The 25,379-nt window shown below is 36.6% G+C and overlaps 1 protein-coding gene across 1 annotated transcript in view; it reads right to left on the reverse strand.

Annotated features, from left to right (window-relative positions):
• Positions 1-9,187: 9,187 nt before the first annotated feature.
• SLC9C1 (solute carrier family 9 member C1) overlaps positions 9,188-25,379 on the reverse strand; it is a 101,148-nt gene continuing 84,956 nt past the window's right edge. Inside the window, exons 20-25 of the mRNA XM_028504510.2 lie at positions 24,309-24,434; positions 21,372-21,470; positions 20,578-20,751; positions 14,824-14,955; positions 14,506-14,691; positions 9,188-9,328 (exon numbers count right to left, since the gene is read on the reverse strand). Of these exons, the coding sequence (XP_028360311.2) occupies positions 9,188-9,328; positions 14,506-14,691; positions 14,824-14,955; positions 20,578-20,751; positions 21,372-21,470; positions 24,309-24,434 (858 nt within the window). The remainder of the gene's footprint in view (positions 9,329-14,505; positions 14,692-14,823; positions 14,956-20,577; positions 20,752-21,371; positions 21,471-24,308; positions 24,435-25,379) is intronic.

Below are 25,379 nucleotides of genomic sequence, written 5' to 3' on the forward strand. Positions count from 1 at the left end.
TGGCCTGGTTGCCCACACTGGCAAATACCTAAGTTTTCATCCCTTACTATGTAATAGACATTCGAGACAAAAAAAAAAAAAGCCCAAATGAAAGAACAGATAAAAGCTCCAGAAAAAATACAACTAAATGATGAAGAGACAGTCAACCTTTATCAGATGCAGAGTTCAAAACACTAGTAATCAGGATGCTAAAACAAATGGTTGAGTATGGTTGCAATAGGGGAAGAAGTGAAATCTATGAAATGTGAAATAAAGGAAAATGTACAGGGAGCCAACAGTGACAGGAAGGAAACTGGGACTCAAATCAACAGTTTGGAGCAGAAGGAAGAAAAAAAACATTCAATCAGAACAGAATTAAGATAAAATAATTTAAAAAAAAATGAGGAGAGGCTTAGGAACCTCTGGGACAACTTTAAATGTTCCAACATCCAAATCATAAGAGTGCCAGAAGGAGAAGAGGAAGACCTAGAAATTAAAAACTTATTTGAAAAAATAATAAATATTGTTCCCCAATCTGGCAAAGGAAACAGACTTCCAGGAAGTCCAGGAAGCTCAGAGAGTTCCAAAGAAGGTGGACCCAAGGAAGCACACACCAAGGTACATCATAATTACATTACCCAAGATTAAAGAGAAGGAGAGAATTTTAAAAGCAGCAGGAGAAAAGGAGATAGTTACATACAAAGGAGTTCCCATAAGACTATCAGCTGATTTCTCAAAAAAAAAATCTTGCAGGCAAGAAGGGGCTGGAAAGAAGCATTCCAAGTCACAAAAGGCAAGGACCTACATCCAAGTTTACTCTATCCAGCAAAGCTATCCTTTAGACTGGGAGGTCAGATAAAATGCTTCCCAGATAAGGTCAAGATAAAGGAGTTCATCATCACCAACACCTTATTGTGTGAAATGGTAAAGGGACTTATCTAAGAAAAAAGAAGGAGATCAAAAATACAAACAGTAGAATGACAACAAGCTCACAATTATCAACATCAAACCTAAAAAACAAAACCAAAAACAAACTAAGCAAAAAACTAGAAAAGGAACAGATTCACAGAAATAGAGATCACATGCAGGGTTATCAGTGGGGAGAATGGGGGAAAAGGTACAGGGAATAAGAAGCATAAATGGTAGATGCAAAATAGACAGGGGGAAGTTAAGAATAGTATGGGAAATGGAGAAGCCAAAGAACTTATATGTATGACCCATGGACATGAACTAATGATGGTGGGAGGGGCAATGCAGGGCAGTGGGATGTAAAGGGGAGAAAAATCTCCCCTACTATGTAATTATTTCTGGGGGAAAAATGGGTTGAAGTTAATTTTAGAGAAAAGTTGTACTAGTTTGATTTGGCTTTTCCAGTAAGAACAAACCAGCCTGTTTACTCCACAAGAACATTTTGCGAATGGAGTCTCTACACTTCTGAAAATGTGCTTAGCATCAGTTGCAGCAAGAACAAAGTTGGGAATAGCATTCAGATTTTCTGACCTCTTTTGAAAGAATGATTCTGAAGACATATATTTAAATTTTTATGAATTCTTCAGATACTTATTTAGTAGTTACTTTGCTGGAAGGCTATAAGATATAATAGCTGATTAGCTATTATAAAATATCTGCTCTGTTATCAAATCTCTGCTCTGCTTCTTAGTAGCTGTGAAATTTTCAGCAAATTATGGCTCGTTATTTTTTTACTTTACTCCTTTGTTAATTGGAATAATAGTATCTACATTATGTGCTTGTTGTGAAGATTACATAAGCTTGTAAGTATAGCATTTTTTTAAAGATTTTATCCATTTATTTTCAGAGAGGGAAGGGAGGGAGAAAGAGAGAGAGAGAGAAACATCAATGTGCAGTTGCTGGGGGCTGTGGCCTACAACCCAGGCATGTGCCCTGACTGGGAATCGACATTGTGATACTTTGGTTCACAGCCTGCACTCAATCCACTGAGCTACACCGACCAGGGCTTGTAACTATAGAATTTAACTGTATAGTAACTGCATAGCATCTAGCATAGAGAAAGCACACAATAATTCTTAACTGTTAAGCCTATTTAAAAAAAATTATGGGCCAGGCATTGTGCTCATTGTGTAAATATAATGTCAAACACTGGAAGGTTCATTTAGGTCTGAGTCCTATGATTTGGTCTAAATCAGTTTCCATTCTTTACTATTTCAACTCACCAAGCACACCCAGGATAGGTGAAGTACAATGAATGACAAAACTCAAAACTTGGTTCAAGAGCAAACATTTCAACTACATTTCAATAAATAATATTTTATTTTTCATAAAGTGAGACCAGTTTTTGCTCTAAGAGCAACAGGCAAAATATCTTGGTGGCATAAATTTATTTTCTGGCTCTAAAACTAAAACTTACTCTAAATTTTTTGAGTTGTTTATGTATTTAAAGTAATAGATATTTTAAATTAAGGAAATTTTGCAAAAAATATTTTAAAAGAAATGGTTCCAAGGTCCAAACTTTTTTCCATGTGGCACCAAGAACATCCACACAAGATCCATCTTGAAATTCCTCCCTCTTGATGTAGGGACATATGTTTAAAAACAGGAGGCATCTCTTGACAGCGAATATGTGCTTTGGTCTTCCAATCAGTCTTGTCAACCATTCCTAGCAGAAGTGGGAAGGAAAAAAAAACAAATGCAAAAGACCTTGGAATCTTTCAACACTGACCTATGTATGACCCCAAACAGGATGTTTAGAGGGTCAGTTTCATTCCCACATGAACATTACACTGAGGTCAACGAAAGAAGCTGAGCAAGTGAGTGTAAATCAGTCATGATATTCATGAACCAGAAGTAAGGCAGCATGATTTAAACTGAGAGTCAGAGTCTGAGAAGCCAATGGGGCCTGTGGAGCTGGACAGGGGGAGTGATGGATTATCAGAAGGAGGGTTTTCCATGTGGGAAAAATTGACTCAAGCCATTCTCACTCATTGAGTTTCTGCTTTGGCTATTCCCATTCCCATTCCTGGCACTGTGATAGCTGAATGTAAAGGAACATTCAACCTTCAGGTAATTTATATTTGAATAATACTTAAAGCCATGTTTTCCATTATATGAGTAATATAACCATATAAATAAAAGAGGTGAATAAAACTATTTGTGTTCTTACCTTTCTAACACCTAATTGAGTCATTGAATCATTTGGATTTATCTTTTCTGATCTTTCTTACTTTAAAATTGTTAAATGTACAGTTTTGCTGTCTTTTATATTTTACATTGGACTACACAACCAATCTTTTTAATAGTTGTATAATATTCCCTTGTATGGATCATGTTCTTTAATGAAATTGTATACTTTCTTATTGTTGGACACTGGGCTCTTTTTAATTTCTTGCCGTTAGAAACAGAAGTGCACTAGACATTTGGCACTACTGTAATACTACATGTGCCTACTGTAATACTTTGTAATACTCTCTTTGGATTGATTACTAGATGCAAAAGCACTGAGTCAAGTGTGTGAGCATTTTTATGATTTTTGACACAAATTCCTTTTACTCATCTCCCAGAAAAGGTGAGAAAATAAGCATCACTCTATTTTTTATAAATTTCAAAAGAAATCGATATTATTACTGAATAAAAATTGTTAATTTAAAAAAGCAATTGTTCACAGAAACACCCCTCTGCCAATCTTCCCCTGAAAGGTATATTTGCATGCTTTAAAAGTTAAAAAAGCAAATATTAATGTTATTTTTATTTAATTTTGCATTTCTTATTTTCTCCACATTTTGGGCATTGTCTCTTCCCTGAATTGGTTGTTCGTAAGTTTGCCTATCAAAATCAGTGTTTTCCTTATCATTTTGTATACATTTTTCCAAGGTAAATATATAAATCTTATTGTAAATAATTCTTGCAAATATTTTCATAGTGTATTGTTAGTTTTTACATATATTTTTAAATATGGTCTTTATCATAGGAAGTGGCATTCAAGGGTTAACATTTTTTAAGTGAAAATAAAACAATTTATCTGAAGGTCATTTTTAAACCCAGTGATATGCTCTATGTAACATAGAGTCATATAAAACACTCATATATACAAATATTTCCCCGCAGATGCCACATTTGAGCAACCACCAGCAAGGCTGGTCTATTCATTGTTCCCCTAAAGTCTTGCTCTCTTGTGTCCTCTTTCTGAACATCGTTTTCCTTTCTCCGCGAAGACTCTGCTTATGCTCAATAGCCAGCTGTTTCTTTTTTGAATTCCTATAACTTGTGTTGGCACTACCCACAGTGCATTTTGTATTGTTACGTAATTGTCTTCTAGTATGTTTTGCCTCCTTAACTAGAACATAAATTTGTCATAATTATTGCCTGTTTACATCTTCCACAGTACATGACGACCTGAGAAATGACCTGTTGAATTGGGAGCAGCCAATGGTGCATGTGAGATTTAGTAGAGTATAGAGAGGAAACCATGAGTCTATAAAGTTTTTAGAACTCTAGATTAAGAAATCTTATTTAAGAGTTAATTTTCCAAATTAGAATTTAGAAATAACATCTTAAAAAGAAGCAACTAGTTAGTGGACATGACCGTATTGCGAGTACTGACTAGTGGGAAGTGGTATATAATTCACACTATCACATGAAGTGAAAATGAACGTCTGGATTCAATCTGTATCAATCTCCAGGAACAAGCGTGCTCCCAATCATGTTGAGGAAATCGTGGCAGCTTACCAGATTTTCATCTAGTTTATTCTAGGTGTCCTCATCGGTGTTCACCTCCTCCTTTATGCTCTTAAGCATTTCTTCAGGCCGTTCCTGAAGATAGGAGATATTAGTCATATTTTGAGACTGTTAATAAGAGTCAGATATATGAAGCAGGGCTGGTCTCAAATCTGGTCTGTAGAGCAAAAGACCAAGAACTGGGACTTTTGGTGGTGGCAGCACTGTGTGCACTGTCTTGGGGACCAAAACATTTTGTGAGGAGCTGCTTGACATTGTGACAAGCCTTTTCATTGTGGAAAGGTAAAGCCACGTTCTGGGGTGGTGGTGTTAGGGGAGGGGATTTGGGGGAAGTGGGGAGGAAGTGGTCTGGAAACATAGCTAGGACCCAATCAGAGAGAAAAAGGTCTACTAAGTCACATGATTTGAGGATCTTCTCTATCTGTCCTACTAGTCGATGGACTGTCTCTCACTTTCACACTACTTCCTCTATATTAACAACCATCATGCAATCACATTTTTTTTTAATTATGAAAAAGCAGCACTTTGGGGGCACATGTATAGGGAGAGCATTAGCATCCCTGACTCTTCCTTCCATTCCATAAAATATGCTATTAAGCTAACCCTGTAAGCTTGGCAGCTGGCCAGGACCAAGGAGAAAAGCCTAATCAGTGGGATCCAGAAACCATCTAATGTTTTCTCTTAACTCTCCTCTACATTATTTTTTATTGCAATTTCCCTCTGTTACTTCCTAGTCTTCAGTAGCAAATGTGTTGAGAGAATTAGAGGGGGTGACTATATCCATATTTTTAAGAAAATTAATACAGAGAGAGCAAAAGAAGTTAGGGAAAGTAGTTTACAAAGTTAAGAAGGGATAAACAAAAAAATAATAGAAATTATGGATTGTTATGTGCCACATACTTTCCATTTCTTTAATCTCCACAACAGCTCTATGAGATAGGCATTGTTATTAGCCCTTTTTTGTAGACAGGGAAAGTGATACTTAGGCAGGTTAAATTTTTTTTCCAAGATCACATGGCTAATAAGTCATGGAACCAGGAGGCAAACACAGACTTCTCAGACCAGCACCCATACTCTTAGTCCCTATGCTATTCAGTCAAGAGTTCCAGGTAACAAGCTACAACCAGGGAAGTTTCAAGAAAAGTTTTCCCAGGAATACTCCAAAATACTTTAGGAGGAAGTGAACTTCCTTTTTTATGCAGGATGGTAACTTGGGTATTAAAGAAGAGTGTTGGCCCCTTAAAGGCCAGGGAACTTGGATACATTTGAGTTAAAGATGGACTTGAGAAAAACACCTTCAACGTCCCCCACAGAACCTACAACCTCCTTTCATTCAACATACACTTGTGAGGAGGGACTGGGGGAGAAGAAACATGTGTTTTCAGAGTTGTATGCCTAGTATAAGTAGAACAAATGGACTTGATGTAAATATATTTTACCAATCAAATATACAATTTTTTGGTTTGAGTATTTGTAGCAGACATTTCTCAGATTCTGGGTGTTACACTTAGCATCTCCTCGAGTAACAACCAGCTTGGCAAAGACTAGAATTAAAAATAAATTATCTACCCCATCAGGGACTCCCTCAGATCCAGTACATAAGTAGGCTGGTACAGATATTGTGAGGGACTTTCATTCTGTTTCTCTTTGCCCCAGTTTCACTTCCAAAGCCCTGTAGTGCTTCATAACTTGGGGTGTTCTGACGAAGTTGGTTTGGGATTTTGAAAATCCCAAGATCCCCAGAGGACCTATGCAATTTCACTGTGAACCCTGAAATTAATTAATATTTGTGGGACTTTCTGGATAATTTGGGTTAATCTAGGGTAGATTATATTAGGGCACTTATTACCGAGCTCCTACTTTGTGACAGGCATTGTGAAAACAGGGGCAAACTGCCTCCAGGTTGGAAGACCCCAAGTGCATAGCTAAGGCAGTAGTAAAGTCTTCAGACCCAGCTTCAGCACAAGGTGGAAAAGTGGGAGAAGGTCATGTACACTATAACCATAGCCTGTCTAGTGGTGCCTGGGTGCTAATGTGATTCAAGCAAAATACTCTGTCATCTCCTGAACTTTGTTTTTATCACGTCTCTAATACTTAAAATATATATACATACTGCCTTCCACAGTGGCTGCATCAGTCTCTAAGGAGTCAGAGAGTATTACTACAAGAGTATTTAACTAATTATGAGGCCCACGAAAACTCCAAACAAATATACAATGGAATAGATTATTTAATCACGAAAGTAAGTGAGATATTTAAATACAATTTTCACTGAAAAAAATATACACACATTTTCCATTGTGCCTTGTGCTAAGACAAAGCATTCATACCAAAGCTACAGAATGATTAGCAGGTCAAATAATTCAAAATAAAAGAAACATTGATAGTTTTAATAAATTCAAGATTCTTTTCTTCTCAAAATAAAACTTTTAAAAAAGAATACTTTAAATTTACCTCAGTAGGTGTTTGATATCGAAGGCCTTCTTCATACACTGTGTTTAGAGCTGGTTCAGGAAAGACTGTGTTAGTTCAAGTACTGAAACAAAGGACTGCTATAATTAGTCCAACTATCAGATTAAACCAGGTTCGAATCTCTCACAGTCAGGGCCTACGATCTGAAATTAGTGGTACACTCGGTGGGAAGAAGAGTCACTTTTAAAAAAAGGATTAGAAGTCTTTTATTATAAGGATTATGCAAATATGCAGAAAATTTGGAAAATAGAGACACAAAATCACCCACTGTTCCACCATCCCCAAATACTTCCTTATTAATATGTATCAAAAGCACCTAGTCCATTGGTAAGCAATGGGGATTTTTTTTTTTGTAGTTTATATTGTAATGGAGTAGACAGACCATCAAACATAAAGACAAAACAATACAATATGAAGAAATAGGACTGCACACATAATGGGCTACAGGCATATACAGGAGAATGAAGTTTTGTGAATTTGGGACTTATCAGTGATGACTATTTCAGAAGAAGCTGAGATTTAAAGGATGAGAAGAGGTTAGATCCAGGGAATGGGAGGTGTGAGGAGACGGATATTTAGAGGGTTCTTGGCAGAAGGAACCAAAGAATGTGCAAATGTGCAGGAATGAGAGACCACAAGCTCTCCCATATTAGAGGAACCATTTTCACTTTGTTGTGGCTCAGTTTAGAAACGGCTGACAAATAAGAAGATGGTGAAGGTCCTAATACCACGTCCTGTTCATGCTTAATTTGAAGGTCAGTGGGGACTCATGTGATAATGGTACTGTGTGCCTGCATGGATTCAGTTATATAATTGTAACATAATAAAGATATAACTTATTTCAAATTAGTAACATAATGTTCTTTTTAATACATCATTACTATTTTTACTTGACATATATCATTGATCCTTTCCAAGTTACTATGTGGGAAATTAGTTGTTGATTGATACATTAATTTAAGTAACCATTTATTTATCATTGGACATTCTGAATACTTCTAATTTTTGTTTTTATAAATAATGCTTAATTACCATTTTTACATGTTTTGCTTCATTTTTTAGAATAAATGTCTAGAAATTATACTATTATTAATTTACCTTTTCATTGAAGTATAGTGACATAAATAGAAATTTTGTTACTTAAAAGATATAAACATTTTTTATAGTTTTTGGAAGCTTGTACTAAATCACATTTATTAATTTATACTGATATCAAAGTAAGAATTTATATCAGATTATCTACATTTTTTTGTTAACAGACATTATAATTCTTTAAAAAATCTCACTAAATAAATACTTTCTATTTCTTTAAATATTAGCAGCATTGAACATTTTTTCCATATTTTGTTTTCAATTTAAGCTTTCTTCTCTGATTATCTCTTTCTGATAATATCTTGATTAGCAATATTTTATTGAGACTTAGAATCTTAAAATTAATTTCTATATTTCTAAATTTAGAATATTATTTTCCCTTCAGTGAAATGATAAAATTGCATTAATATCACTTTTTTCCACAATTTAATTCTTTATTATTCAATTTCTTAATCTACCGGAAACTTATTTTCCAATATTTAATCAATAGCTTAATATTAGTTATTAAATAATCATTCCTGTTATGATTTAATTTTTATTATGAGACATTTATATGACAGTTATACAAATTATAAATAGACATTCATTCAGCTCCAATGATTTATATCTCTGTTGTTCAGAGAGTACAACACTATTTTCGTTATTACTGCTATATAATGTATTTTAATTATGGGGAAGAGCTACAAATTCCCTCATTAATCAATTTTCATATTACTCTTGATAATTACATGTTTATTCTTATAATGAAATATAAAATAATTTCTAACTTTAACTTAGATATTATCAGTCTGATTTCATTCACTAAAAATGAAATATGGCAGTTAAAAGAATTCCTCAATATTCTAGTAAGGATGCATACAACTTCCAAATATATATACATATATATACCTGGTATTTTATAAATGGAAAGTAAGCTTTCAATTTCTCAAAGAAATCACACATACTCACACAATGATGCTGCTGGACTAGAAATTTGACGTGAAGACAAATACTTTCTAGTGCTCCATCTGAATTTTTTTACATCAATTGGAGTCTGAACAATCATTACCTTTGTGAAATCTTCAGTGCCTTGTATCTAAAAGTTGACAGAATATGTTAATTTCTGTATAAATATCATACAATTAAATATTTCTCTGGTAAGCTACTATTCCAGGCCCTTTCTAAATATCTGTGCCTGAAAATTGAGAATATCTTAAGACACTAGAAGGTATGTTAAAATACCTGGACATGTTGTTTTTGTGAAATTCAACATTCCATACACTTTCATTGATTTCTAAATATTTTGTTCATCTCCCTTACAAGTGGGAAAAATAATCAAGAGTTAATTACCAGAGAGGCTTTTTCTTTAACGTATTAGAAAGTTTAAAAAGCAATGGATTGTTTGCTTTTTTTTTTCTTAATGGGCAAAGGACCTGAATAGACACTTCTCCAAAGAGGACATACAGATGGTCCATGGACATATGAAAAAATGCTCAATGTCAGTAATCATCAGAGAAATGCAAATTAAAACCACAATGAGGTATCACCTCACACCTGTCAGAATGTCTGTCACTAATAAATCAACAAACAAGTGCTGGTGAGGATGTGGAGAAAGGAGAATTCTTCTGCACTGTTGGTGGAAATGCGGACTGGTGCAGCCAATGTGGAAAGCAGTATGGAGTTACCTAAAAAAATTAAAAATGAATTTTCCTTATGACCTAGTGATTCAACTTCTGGGAATTTATCCAAAGAAATCTGAAACACTAATTAGAAAGGATATATGCACCCCTAAATTCATTGCAGTGTTATTTACAATTGCTAAGATTTGAAAGCAGCCCAAGTGTGCATTGGTAGATGAGTGGGTAAAAGAACTATGGGACATTTACATAATGGCATACTACTCGGCCATAAGAAAGAAGAAAATTTTATCCTTTGCAACAGCATGGACGGACCTGGAGAACATTATGCTAAGTGAAATATGCCAGTTAGAGAAAGACAAGTGCCGTATGATTTCACTCATATGTGGAATCCAATGAACAAACTGAACTAACAAGCAAAAGAGAGGCAGACTCATAGATAGAGAGCAGATGACACCTGTGGAGGTGTTGAGGTGGGTGGAGGGATCGAGCAAAAAAGAAAAAGAACTCATGGACACAGACAACAGTGTAGTGATTGTGGGGAGCAGGGGGATCAGTGGAGGTGGAAGAGGGTGGAAGAGGGATAAATGGTAGTGGAAAAAATACAATAAAAATGAACTATTAAAAAGAAGAAAAAGAAACAATGGTGTTTTGGGGATATAAAGTTCAGCATAGGAAATAATATTGTACTAAGTATGTATGGTGCCAGGTAAGCACTTGGATTATCGAGAGGATCACTTGAAAATTATATAATTGCCTAAACACTATGCTGTACACCTGAAACTAATATAAAGTAATATTGAATGTCAACTGTAATAGAAAAATTACAGGAATTTAATCCTTCAACTTCGTGTTGGGTTTTCAGTGTGCTCTCAACCATATTGGTGCCCAAATCCCCAGTGAGCAGGGCTTTGTGTCTAGGGGAGTGAACAGAGTCAGGCAGGTTTGGGGCTGCATGGAGATTCTCTTAGTAGGCCACCTAATTCGCAACTAGCACTCACCCCAAAGCTCTGTTATGCGTTCGAGAATAGAGAGAGGACAGACGCACCATAGTTACGAATAGTGCTTTGCTTCCTTTCCCTCGGCAACAAATTGGTGCTGGTGGTGTTCCACATAGAAAATTTTGTTGTGACCATTTTTCAGTTCAGGATTTCTCTTATTCCCCTCTCATATTTTTTTTGTGTGTCCCAAATATACCCAGGAAGTACTTCTATCACATCTGTAAATGTTTTACTTAACATATTTATATATGTATATTTCCACTTGGTTGAGAGCCTCTTGAGGGCAAGTTGCAAATCTCATTTATCTTGATCATTTTAACATCTAGCATTGTTTTTCTTATATATTAGTTGCTTTAAAATATATGCTTAGTTTAATTGGCTTGAATTCCCTCTTTCCATTTATTTTCTTTTTCTATAATATTTTTATTGATAATGCTATTAGAGTTGTCCCAATTTTCTCCCTTTGCACCCTCCACTGAGCACCCCCCACTCTCTCAGGCAATCCCCACACCGTTGTTCATGTCCATGGGTCATGAATATACATTCTTTGGCTACTCCATTTCCTATACTGTACTTTACATCCCCATGGCTGTTCTGTAACTATCTATTTTACTTCTTAATTCCCTCACTTCTTCAACCATTTTCTCACACACCCTCCCATCTGGCAACCATCACAACACTCTCCATATCCATAATTCTGTCTCTATTCTCCTTGTTTGCTTAGTTCATTTTTTAGATTCATTTGTTGATAGCTATGTATTTATTGATATTTTGTTGTTTATAGTTTTGATCTTTTTCTTAAGTAAGTCTCTTAAATATTTCATATAATCATGGTTTGGTGATGAATTTCTTTAGTTTTTTTCTTGTCTGGGAAGCTCTTTTTCTGTCCTTTAATTCTAAGTGATATCTTTGCTGGGTAGAGCAGTCTTGGATGTAGGTCCCTGCTTTTCCTTTGAATATTACTTTGAATATTTCTTGCTAATTTTTTCTGGCCTGCAAAGTTTCTTTTGAGAAATCAGCTGACAATTTTATGGGAATTCCTGGTAACTAACTGCTTTTCCCTTGCTGCTTATAAGGGTCTCTCTTTATCTTTAACCTTTGGCCTTTTAATTGTGATGTGTCTTGGAGTGGGCCTTTTTGCATCCATCATAATTGGGACTCTCTGGGCTTCCTGGACTTGCATGTCTATCTCTTTTACCAAATTAGGGAAGTTTTCTTTCATTATTTTTTCAAATGGATTTCCAATTCTTGCTCTTTTCCTTCTCTTTCTGGCACCCCTATGATGTGAATGTTGGAATGGTGGAAGTTGTCTCAGATGCTGTTTCACTATCTTTATTTTTTAGATGCCTTTTTTGTTGTTATTCTGTTGGTTGTTTTTAGATTCCTTATGTTCTAAATCACTGATTTGATTTTAGGCTTCCTCCACTCTTCTGTTGATTCCCTGTAAATTGTTCTTTACTTCAGTTAGAGTATCTCTTGTTTCTGATTGGATCTTTTTTATGTAGTTGAGGTCCTCACTAAGTTTTTTTGATCAACTTTATAACCAGCATTTTAAACTCTACATGTGATAGATTGCTTATCTCTATTTTATTTAGTTCTTTTTCTGGAGTTTTGATCTGTTCTTTCATTTGGGCCATGGTTCTTTGTCTCCTCATTTTGGCAGCCTCCCTGTGTTCGCTTCTATGTATTAAGTAGAGCTGTTATGCCTCTCTGGCTTAATAGTGTGGCCTAATGTAGTAAGTGCCTTATAGAGGCCAGTGGCATAGCCTCCCCTTCACCCACTGGGTACTCGAGGTGTGCCTTTTGTGTGGGCTGAGTACCTCCCCTTATTGTAGTTGAGACTTTCTTGCTATTGGTAGGTGATGGAAAGGATTTACTGAGGTCAGTCAGCTGCAAGGGCTGGCCATGACCACTAGCCTCTGCCCTCCATGATGATCAGCTTTGCAGAGGGGTAAGGTGGTGGTACACTGATGTGGCTGTAGCTGTTCACTGGGTGCAAAGGCTCTGAAGTTTCCTAAGTGGTGCAGGCCAAGGTCAGCCACCACCTGTGTTTTGCCTGGGGCTACCCTACATGAGATATAAAGCAATTTGCAGATGGCTGCTACCTAAGCTAGGCTGGAGATTCCCAGGGAAAGCCAAGGTGTGAATCTAACCTGGCTGCTGCTATTACCAGGCCTAAGGTCAACATAGGAAGAGGTACAGGTGCTGGGAGCTCATTGAGGCCAGCTGTGTCTTGTTTGAGAGGGTTTAAGAATTGTGAAACATGAGCCCAGGCCAGCCATTCATATAGAAAACTTACTGCTAATAGCTTGGGAGGGCCCATAATTTGGGTGGGACAGAGTTTCTGGGGATCTCCAGGGTGAGGCAAACAGTGTTAGTTAGATCAATGGAGTGTCAGATATGGCACCAGTATGCCAAGTCTGTGGCTCTGTGGGGGAAGCATTCAGAAAAATTACAATGGCCTTTTCCCACCATTCTGTCTGGGAGAAAGCTGTCTCACAGCTCTTGCCCTGATGCTAGACACTTCGATCCCTCCCTGTATGCCACTGGTGCCTTTCAGTGATGTTACCCTGGCACTGGAGCTCAGAGGGCATGAGTCTGAGTTAAGTCCATGTGTGGTTTCTATAAGAAGAATTGCTTGGGACTCTAGAAGTTTCTTCTACCAACTCATTCTCTGCTGGTATTTTGAAGCCAGAAGTTATGGACACCTTATTTTCCTGACACTGAAACCCTGGGCTGGGAGGTCTGGTGTGAGGCTGGGACTCCTTGCTCTCAAGATATCCCTCCCAAATTTTTTTTTCACTACATGTGGATATGGGACCAGCCCATTCCACATCTCCCCCCTTCCCACCAGTCTGAATGGATGTGGTTTCTTTCATTCTGTGGTTGTCAGACTTCCATTCAACTTGATTTCTGGCAGTTCTGAGGATGGTTGCTCTATAGCTTAGTTGTCGTAATTTTGATATGGTTGTATGAGGAGGCAAGCCATGGCTACCTATGCCACCATCTTGACATCAAGTCTGTCCATTTACTTTCCGTAGCTGCATTTTATATGTCTGCTGATTCCTCATCACATGTGTATCCTTTATTCTACTCCAACACATATACACACAGTCTTTTTTCTCTCCTTCTTCACATGGTATAGCTTCTCACTTTGATTGAAAGAAAACATGACAGCTTAAATGTGAGATGTTCTTCACTTTTACATTTATTTTCAGAGTAGTTGGGGAAATACTACTGGTACTCTATTAAACATGGGACTGATAGAACTCTTCTAGAGTACTATTGATACAGTTCAGGGAGTGTGACCCTTTTGCAATGTGTAAATGAACTTAATAGGCCCCCTTTTGCTATTTACAACTGCAACAAAATTTAATTGCAGCCAAAAAGTACAGCTTGACCTGCCTCATTGACATTGAACAGGAATAGCTTGGTATTTGGGCTACCCAGTGCCAAAGCAATCAGTGAACTTAGGATGCGCAGGTGTGTGCATACATGTGCATGTGCGTGTGTGTTTATGGAGTGGTATGGGAAAGGGACAGCATAGGAAGTTGGAAAAATGACAATTTTTTAACATGAATACTTGTTGGACATTTGGCATGCTGACCTGAAGACATGAATCAGTATTTCTTTACCTGATGACATGTTATAGGAATTAAGAAAGGTGCTGTATAAACTTTTCGTAAATGACAGTCTTCTACAGCTCCATGTATGAGAATGACATAAATTACAGTTTCATCATAGATATCACTCTTGGTGTTCTTTGGTATGTCTCTTATATAAACATTACAGAGCTTTAATTGCATCTTGTAGTTCCAATCCTGTAAGAACAACACAATTTCATAATCCTCTGTTTGCTTATAAAGTTTAAATCCCTAAATAGTTAATTTCTAACAATAATTTAATGCAATCCCACTTAAAGAGAAGAGCATATTTACATAAACACCTCTTACCTCATAAGATAAATGTTCTCTGATTTTTTTGGCAGTAATAGAAAGTCCAAGTTTTAGCCACATTTTATATTCAATGTGAGGACAGCATTTTTCAAAAGCTTCATACAAGTGATTTTTGGAAATAAAACATATCTGAACAAAGGAGGATATAAATTTAATATTTATTTTGTTCACCTGTAGTTTAAGGAAGTAAGATTTATTCATCATATATAACACTGAAGCTAAGAATTTAAATTATGTAAGATTCATGTAATTGCCTGGAAACCCAATAAAATGCTTATATAAGTAAATATTTGTGTAATTTTGTTAAATACTAAATATTAAAAGACTACATAATCCAATGAGAGGTTCTTTATAATTTTTTAAAGATTTTATTTATTTATTTTCAAAGGGAGAGGAGGGGAGGGAGAAAGAAAATCTAAATGTATGGAAGTGTAACAACTGAGGAGTTAAAGAAGAAACATTCATCCAGATCAGTAGAAGAAGTGGATAATGGCAGCTGTGTGAAGGGAATTCCTGGCAAGGCAGCAGTGGCTGGAGGACGAGGGTGAGCAAGGCTACAGCTGGCGGACCAGTTGAGGTGGTGGCTGGTGGAGTGGACAGCTCCACATTCACATGCAGATAAACTGGGAGGAACAACTGGGGAACAAGACAGACCACACAGCCCAGAGTTCCAGCATGGGGAAATAAAGGCTCAAAACCTCTGACTGAAAAAACTTCTGGGGGTTGAGGCAGCAGGAGAAACTCCCAGCCTCACAGAAGAGTTCATTGGAGAGACCAACAGGGTCCTACAACATACACAAATCCACTCACTGGGGAATCAGCACCAGAAGAGCCCAATTTGCTTGTGGGTAGTGGGGGAAGCAACTGAAAACCAGTAGAGAGCAGAGCAAGCGACACTGTTCCCTTCAAACCCCTTCCCCATATATTGCATCACAATACAGCGACGTGGGCTGCCCAGCCCTGGTGAACACCTAAGGCTCCACCCCTTACTATGTAACAGGTGCACCAAGACAAAATAAATAGCTCAAATGAAAGAACAAATCAAAGCTCCAGAAAAAATACAACTATGCGATGAAGAGATAGCCAACCTATCAGATGCACAGTTAAAAACACTGCTTATCAGAATGCTCCAGGAACTCACTGGGTACTTCAATAGCATAAAAAAGACCCAGGTAGCAATAAAAGTTGTATTATGTGAAATAAAGAAAAACCTACAAGGAACCAAGAGTGATGGGAAGGAAACCAGGACTCCAGTCAAGGGTTTGGAGCAGAAGGAAGAAATATTCAATCAGAACAGAATGAAGAAACAAGAATCCAAAACAATGAGGAGAGGCTTAGGAACCTCCAGGACATCTTTAAATGTTCCAACATCCAAATCTTAGGGGTACCAGAAGAGGAAGACCAAGCAATTGAAAACTTATTCGAAAAAATAATGGAGAACTTCCCCATTCTGGCAAAGGAAACAGACTTCCAGGAAGTCCAGGAGGCTCAGAGAGCCCCAAAGAAGTTGGACCCAAGAAGGAACACACCAAGGCACATCATAATTACATTAGCCAAGATTAAAGATAAGGAGAGAATCCTAAAAGCAGCAAGAGAAAAGGAGACAGTTGCCTACAAAGGAATTCCCATTAGACTATCAGTTGATTTCTCAAAAGAAACCTTGCAGGCAAGAAGAAGCTGGAAAGAAGTATTCAAAGTCACAAAAGGCAAGGACCTACATCCAAGATTACTCTATCTAGAAAAACTATCATTTAGAATGGAAGGGCAGATAAAGTGCTTCCCAGATAAGGTCAAGTTAAAGGAGTTCATCATCACCAAGCCCTTATTATATGAAATGTTAAAGGGACTTATCTAAGAAAAAGAAGATAAAAATATGAACAATAAAATGACAACAAACTCACAGCTATTAACAACTGAACCTAAAAAACAAAAGCAAAAACAAACTAAGCAAACAACTAGAACAGGAACAGAATCACAGAAATGGAGATCACATGGAGGGTTATCACTGGGGGAATTGAAGGGAGAGAGGGGGAAAAAGATAGAGAATAAGTAACGTAGATGGTAGGTAGAAAACAGACAGGGGGAGATTGAGAATACTACAGGAAATGTAGAAGCCAAAGAACTTATACGTATGACCCAGGGACATGAACTACAAGGGGAGGAGTGTGGGTGGGAGGGGGAGTGCAGGGCAGAGGGGAATAAAGGGGGGGAAGATGGGACAAAAGTAATAATCAATAAAATACATTTTTAAAAAAGATGTTATAAATGGACAAGACATTGTGCATGTTGGTTTTTATTTATCTTGTGTAAGTATATATGAAGAGGATTGCTGGGTAAGATGGTGTGTGTTTAGCTTTCTAAGAAACTGAAAAACTGTTTTCAGAAGGGGCCATAACATTTTACACTCTTACTATCTCCCTGTATGAGACTTTCAGTGGCTTCACATCCTCACCGGTACTTGGTATTCAGGCTTTTTATTTTAAGTCAGTGTTGTAGATGTGTAGTGATAACCTCATCATACCTTCAATTTGCATTTCTCTGAGAGCTAATGATATTGAGCATCTTCATGTGTTTATCGGCCATTTGTACATTCCTTTGTGAAATGTCTGTTCAAATGCTTTGTCCAATTTTTAACTTGGTAACTTTTCTTCTTATTTCTGAATTGTAAATGTTCTTTAAAGGTTCTTTAGTCAAGTCCTTTTTTTGACAAAGATATTGTAAAACGCTACCCCTCCAGTCAATGACCTGCCTTTTTAATATTCTTCATGGTGTCTTTTTAAAGAACAGAAGATTTTAATTTTAGTGACAGTTTAGTGTATCATTGCTTCCACAGAGGTATTTAGTGTTCTTAGTCCCATTTGTTAGAAATACCATTATTGTCAAAATCAATTTACTACATGTATGTGGGCTAACTTTTGAATCCTCTCCTGTGTTTCATTGATCTATAATGTCTCTACCTTAAGCCAATACCACACAGTCTTGATTATCATAAGTTTATAATAAGTCTTTGAATCAGGTAATATATGTCAGCTAATGTTTTTCTTTATCAAATTTGTTTTATCTATTCTCCATTGTTTGCATTTCCATACAAATTTTACAAGCAGCTTGTACATTTCTATAAGATTTCACTGAGATTGTATTAAATCTATAGATCAATTTGGGAAGAACAACTTAATAAAATTATGGGTTGTTGAATCCATGAAGATATTCTACCTCTTCATTTATATAGAGCTTCTATAAGTTCTCTAGAATGTATTTCAGAGTTTTCACTTAGAGGGCTTGCACATCTTTTGTTAACTTTTTTCCTATCCACTTATCTAGTACAATAGGGCTAGAAAAATAAACTGACATAAAAATTATAGAGAAAACACTAAAACTGTCTCTATGTAATATCTACATTAAAAAAATCCTAAAGAATCCACTAAAACTACTTAGAATATATAGCAAATTTAATAATATAGCAAGATACAACTACATATTCCAAAAGTTAATTGTATTTTCTTATACTAGCAACAAGTGGAAAAAAACTTTCTTAATGTTTTTTTTTTCTCAAAAGAACTGAAAGGGATAAAATGGCCCAGCAAACATTTGTTTCCCAAACATGTGCTTTGCCATCCAGGGAAACTGCCTTCCTCCTATTTCAGTTCTCAAACCACTATTCCCCCTTCTCCTCAGCTTAAGATGTCACATAATCCTCCACTGCCTGACTTGTCCTAGGAATCTATATTCTTATGAGACCTTGTACATGCATATACAATTAAACCTGGCTATCTTCTCCTGTGAATCTGCCTTATGTCATTTTAAGCATTCAATCAGCTAGAAGACCTCTGAGGGTAAAGGGGACTTTTTTTTTAACATCCACATTGACAAAATGGAACTTTAAATGTCTCTAATCCCTGGTACTTCTTGACCTCTAATATCTCTGTTCCACTCTGAACAATCTGGCAAATTTAGTTTGTCTCAATCTGTGCCTGTGTGGCCCACTCCTCAACCAATGACTTGTGGAGAACCATCACACAGACTCCTTAGGCTCGCTCGATGCAACTCTTTTTAGGCCTAGCTCTGCAGATTCTTGCCCACGACTTCTGAGCTTTCCCTTCTCAGCTCGGCAAGATCATTACCTTCGGTCTGGATTATTGTTGCTTGTGGCTGGAAACTGTACTAGGCAGAGGGTCAAGGAAAATGTGGAACTTAACCTATGAGTTTTTCTTCCCTCAAGGTTTACAGACTAGTACTGCCTGTTTTCCAGTGGCTGAGAACATTTTCCTCATATGTTTTGTCAACTTCTATGTTGTTTGTGGGCTACCACAAACTTTATTATGGCCAGAAGTAGCAGGGCAGTGTATTTTATGCAATCCCAGATGTATAAATGCACTTGTAAATATTCCAATGTGCACTGCTGGATGATAGACACATTTTAAAGTTTTTCATTGCCTTCTTCCTCCTCCCTAGTCCCCTTTCCATTGATTTGTTGGAGAAAAAATAGGTCATTTGGCCTGAAATGTCTACCACACTGTAGATTTATCTAATTATTTTCTCCTGTTATCAATTAACTTGTTTCTCTCCTTCCTGCCTTTTCTATAAACTAGTTAGATCTAGAACAGGGGTATCAAACTCATTTTCACTGGGGGCCACATCAGCCTCATTGTTGCCTTCAAAGGGCCGTATGTAATTTTAGGACTGTATACATGTAACTACTCCTTAACAGTTAAATGAGAGCTCAGTGCTGCTGCTGGGTAGAAACAAGGTGCTGGCTGGATAAAACAAGATGAAGGGCCGAATTCGGTGTGTTTGCCACCTGTGATCTAGAGGCTTGGTGTTTTCTCTTTTCTTGTATAAGAAGGCTCTGTGGATGGTATGAGTACCTCTGCAGCATTGTATCATGAAGTATATGATATTAGGTTGTCCTAATTTTACTGATGCTAATGTTGTCTTTAGGTGGTGTCAGCCTGGTTCTTTCATTATAGATGTTTCCATTAATACTCCACATCAATTGATGATTGTAGCTTAGATCCATTATTTTATTAGGGATGGCAAAATGAAGATATTATAATTCTCTCATTCTATGCTTGTTAGAGCCAGAATTCCTTACAAAAAAAATTTGTCTTCATCATATTTTTTTTTTACCTTGGAAGAATTCATAGAGGAAAGTCAGGGTAAATGTTTAATTCTCTTAAAACAATCCATTTTCAGGGTAAAAAGTTTATACCCCAGAAACCTTATTGGAAAAAATTTTTAAATGGTATTAAAAATTGACTTATGGATTTTTATATATTTACAGGATTCAGTTGTTCACTGTCACTGGTCTTTGAGTTCCTATTAGGCCAGTGGAAGCCTATGGTGCTTTGAGAATTTTGTCCTCAATCTCGTCTAGGGAAACTTCCATTCATTTTGCTCAACTTTACTATCAACAGATCCTAGTTCTGTGACTTTCCCCTTTTTTCTCCTCCAAATTATTTACAGTTAACTCATTCTGCCTAATTTCCCCATGAGAGACCGCATATGACCACTTTTTCTGATTAAAACCTTATTTCAGTATGGTAGGTTAACTTTTGCCAGGCATTTTGTCAGGACACTATACTGGGTAAGTAGAATTCTGTTAACAAATTCTGTTCCGTTACCACTCCTATTTTTTTTTTTAAATAACTTCCACTAGATTGTAAGCATATACTAAGTACAAAAATAACCTTAAATTTGATACTAGATGTTTAACAAGATACAATAGTAAGACATAAGGTGATGTTTTCTGACCTCCACTACAGTTTTGCAGGTGGCAGAATATTTCATGGGTTGATTAGTTAAACAGTTTAGCTCTCCTATTATTTCTCCACTGATCACATAGTCTGTGAAAGTTATCTGATGCTCTTTTTCCTCCGACTCAGAGAGCATTTCATCGGTTACCAAGACTGGTTTTGATTTTTGAAGCTGTTCAGAAACAAAAGAGAAAGAGAGAGGGGGAGAGAGAGGGAGAGAGAGAGAGAGAGAGAGAGAGAGAGAGAGAGAGAGAGAGAGAGAAATATGTATGCTAGTTAATTTACCAAAACTGTGTAATTTATGGCTTCCTTTTCTTTTGGTTTTAACATATATACATATTATTTTGAGAATACTTATTACTCATATTTTAAGCATGTTTATTAAATTAATAATGACTTAGAAACAAAGCACTTGAATACCTTGATCGTTCTGATTCCTCCAACTCAGCTAACACATACCTGCCTTAAGTGACCAAATTCCTAAGTCAGACAAACACAAGATGAATAACGATTCATATAATAACTTTACATCTTAAAGAGGATTCTTTTACTTTTTTTGTCATCTATTGGGAAGTAGGGCTTAAAAGTGATGGATGGTGTTATCCACAGTGTTTGAAAAAGGAAATTGCTGTTTAGATGGCAGTTGCTGACCTAAAACAGGAACGATGCAGTTCCTAACATAGAACACTATCAATTCTCAATTTTATAAAGTTTTTAACTAAGCTCACAAGTGCATTTATAAATAGATATAACAGATATCTATTTAAACAGATATAAATATCTCTGCCTTACCTTTATCATGCCTGAAATAATTACATAAATTCCTGAGGGTTCATCACCTTCTTCAAATATATCATTTCCACAGTCGAATGTTACAAATTTGGCTCTTTCCTAAAAAATAATCACCAAATATGTGTTATAAACACTACTTTAGCAATGGTTTGGGATGTTGAAATTTACATTTTAATAAAAATGTTTTCATATTTTTAAAGTAAATATCACTCAATAAGATCTGTGACATTGCATTAATAATAATGTTGTAAGAGAAAATAGTAGAAATTATGAATAGCAAAAAGAGGAGGTGAATATTCATAAATATATATAATTTAGATCGGGTATTTATACATGGATTAAGAAAAAAATAATCTAGAAATAAGAATTTCATGGAAATATGAACATATTTTGCCTATATGAGAAATAATCAGAACAGAGGCAAGCTAATGGCATATACCTGTCTCAGTCATACTCATGCTCTTAAACATCTGATGAAGTAAATACAAATGTATTCACTCACAATATTTTAATCAGGTAGACAATTATAATTGGTTTTTTTTGGCACCAAGTAGATATAGAAAAAGAATCTCATTAGAGCAAGATAGGCCCATTTATTTGTTCACCCCACAAACACTTACTGAGCACCCACTCTTCAATGTGCAAAGTTCCAGGGTCTGCATATTCAAAAGATGGATGAGCTAAAAAATTTAGTTCAGCAGGGAGATAGAGTTCTGGCCAAGATGGAGGTGTAGGTAGAAACCCTTCACTTCCTCGTACAACCAAAAGGAGGATAACAACCAATCTAAAATCAATAAACAACCAAAAGCCCCAGAAAATCAAACTGCATGGAACTCCAACAATCAAGGAATTAAAGAAAAAATCAACCAGAACAACCGGACTGGTAAGGTGGACCATATGGGCCAACTCAATCTCAGCAAGGTAGCTGAGGGGTGGAGCTGTGTGGGAGAAACTGACTTAAGGGGAAAACTGAGACTCAGAGCTGACTGTGGGCTAAGGGTGGGGTTGCTGTGGTGGGAGATACTTCCACCCTGACATGAGCGTCCATTGGAAAGTGGGCTAGAGACAAGCAGCAGCAGGCAAGCTGCATTGTTCCCTCTCTGACCCTTCCCCACAGGCAGCCAGCGTAGCAAAGAGAGTTGCCCTGACCAAGTGAGTACCTAAGGTCCCACCCCTTACAACCTACTGGCTGTGCCAAGACAAAGAAATATGGCCCAAATGAGAACACACAGCAAAACCTCAGAACTAAGAGATGAGGAGACTGCCAACCTATCTGATGGAGAATTTAAAGCCCTGGTAATCAAAATGCTCACAGAACTGATTGAGCTTGGTCAAAAAATGAAAGAACAAATAAAAGATACCCAAAATGAAATAAAGCAAAATATTCAGGGAACCAACAGTGACAAGAAGGAAACCAGGATTTGAAGCAACCATTTGGAACAAAAGGAAGAAATAAACATCCAGTTGGATCAGAATGAAGAAATAAGAATCCAAAAAAATGAAGAGAGGCTGAGGATTCTCTGGGACAACCTGAAACATTCCAATATTCGAATTATAACGGTACCAGAAGGAGAAGAGGAAGACCAAGAAATTGAAAACTTATTTGAAAAAATAATGAATATTGTTCCCCAATCTGGCAAAGGAAACAGACTTCCAGGAAGTCCAGGAAGCCCAGAGACCCAAAGAAGTTGGATCCAAAGAGGAACACACCAAGGCACATCATCATTAAGTTACCCAAGATTAAAGACAAAGAGAAAATCCTAAAAGCAGCAAGAGAAAAGGAGACAGGCACCTACAAAGGAGTTCCCATAAGGCTATCAGCTGATTTCTCAAAAGAAACCTTGCAGGCAAGAAGGGTCTAGAAAGAAGTATTTGAAGTCATGAAAGGCAAGGACCTACATCCAAGATTACTCTTTCCAGCAAAGCTTTCATTTAGAATGGAAGGACAGATAAAGTGCTTCCCAGATAAGGTCAAGTTAAAGAAGGTCATTATCACCAAGCCTTTATTATATGAAATGTTAAAGGGACTTATCTAAGAAAAAGAAGATAAAAAATATGAACAATAAAATGATAACAAGCTCACAGCTATTAATAAATGAACCTAAAAAAAAAGAAAAACAATGAAAACAAAAACTAAGCAAACAGCCAGAACAGGAACATAATCAGAGAAATAGACATCACACAGAGGGAGTTCAGTGGGGAGGGGGAAGGGAGGAATAGCAGGGTGGGAAAGGTACAGGGAAGAAACAGCATAATTGGTAGCCATAAAACAGATGGGGAGAGATAAAAATGGTATAGGAAACGGAGGACTCAAAGAACTTAAATGTACAACCCATGGACATGAGCTCAGGGGCAGGGTGGGAGGGGGATAAAGGAAAAAATGGGAAAACTGTAATAGCATAATCAATAAAAATACTTTTAAAAAAGAAGGGAGATATAAAAATGACTGTAACATAATGTACTTAATGTTGTAATAAAGATATATAATGGATAAAATGGTGACACAGAGGTCCTCCCAACTCAGGATGAACCGCCGGATGATCTACTGATAGGGTGTTGGACCCCAAAGCCTACTTTTCTGAGTACCTTCAGTGGGGATGTATCCAGAGAAGCAATAATCGGGGAAAGTTTGAGAAGAAAGTGAGAAAAAGGCATTTCAAGAAAAGTAAATAACAGCCACAGAGAAATGGAATTAGAAAACAGCATAAACTGCTTGGGGAACCATGAGTGGTTCAGCATAGAGTATAAGTGATGAATGGGCAGGAGACAGTCTGCAGACTTTGCATGTCATTCAAAGAGATTTTGATTTTATCCTACAGGCAATAAAAGACATTTAAAGAGTTTTAACCTGGAAAATATCATGCTTAAGACTATTTGTTGGTACACTGAAGATGATATTTCATTAAAGATGATATTAGTAGGAAATAAAAATATTACCTGAATAAATGTTATATAGTCTTTGTTTTTATCTAGCCATGGAATATGGTAAAGAGCTTGACCAATAGTAAGTGGCTTGATGACAGGTTGAAAATCAAGTAAGTCTCTTTTTTTGGCCGTTATTAACTAAAATCACAAAATTTAAGAAAGAAGATGAACAAAGCTAGGGCTCACAGAATATTTAAAAACAATTGTAGCTTTCTCCCTTTTTCCCCCTCCTTTTCTGAGACTGGCTTTTCCAACCATTCCCCTTTTATAGCATTTTTCTGCTATGATATTCCAAAGTCATACATTCAACTTCTAAAAGTAAAAATTTTTATTCACATACAGCAGATAGGTAAAAAGTGCACAAATCATAAAAGTTAGCTGAAAGAATTTTTTTATTGGTTTATTACTGTTGTCCCAATTTTCCCCCATTGCTGTCCCCTGCCCAGCTTTGTAAAATTTGTATTTTTCTTCTCTGAGACTTTGGTTTTCCAGCCTCTCCCCTTTTATAACACTTTTCTGCTACCATATTCTAAAATCATAGATAGAACTTTTAAAAGTAAACAGTTTTACTGACATACAACAGGCAGGCAAAAAGTACACAAATCATAAAACTTCACTGAAAGAAATTTTTAAAACATTGTTTTGTTGTTCAATTACAGTTTTTCTCCTATTGGTCTCCCCTGCCCTACCCACACACCTCTGCCTCATTCAATCCTCCCCCAACCCTGTTGTCCTTGTCTCTGGGTCCTTCATCCATGTTCCTTGACTTGATCCTGCCCTTTCTGTGCCCTCTTATCTTCCTCCCCCCACCTCTCTGGTCACTGTCCAATTTTCTTTATTTCCATGTCTCTGGTTCTATTTTGATCCCTTGTTTGTTTCATTGTTTAGGTTCTACTTATAGATGAGATCATATGGTATTTGTCTTTCACCTCCTGTCTTGTTTCACTTAGCACAATACTTTTCAGTTCCATCCATGCTGTTGCGAAGGGTAAGAGTTCCTTCTTTTTTCTCTTGTGTAGTATTCCATTGTGTAAATGTACCACAGTTTTTTGATCCACTCATTTACTGATGGGCATTTAGGCT

This window comes from Phyllostomus discolor, chromosome 2, assembly GCF_004126475.2.
Source record: "Phyllostomus discolor isolate MPI-MPIP mPhyDis1 chromosome 2, mPhyDis1.pri.v3, whole genome shotgun sequence".
In the NCBI taxonomy this organism is placed as follows: Eukaryota; Metazoa; Chordata; class Mammalia; order Chiroptera; family Phyllostomidae; genus Phyllostomus; species Phyllostomus discolor.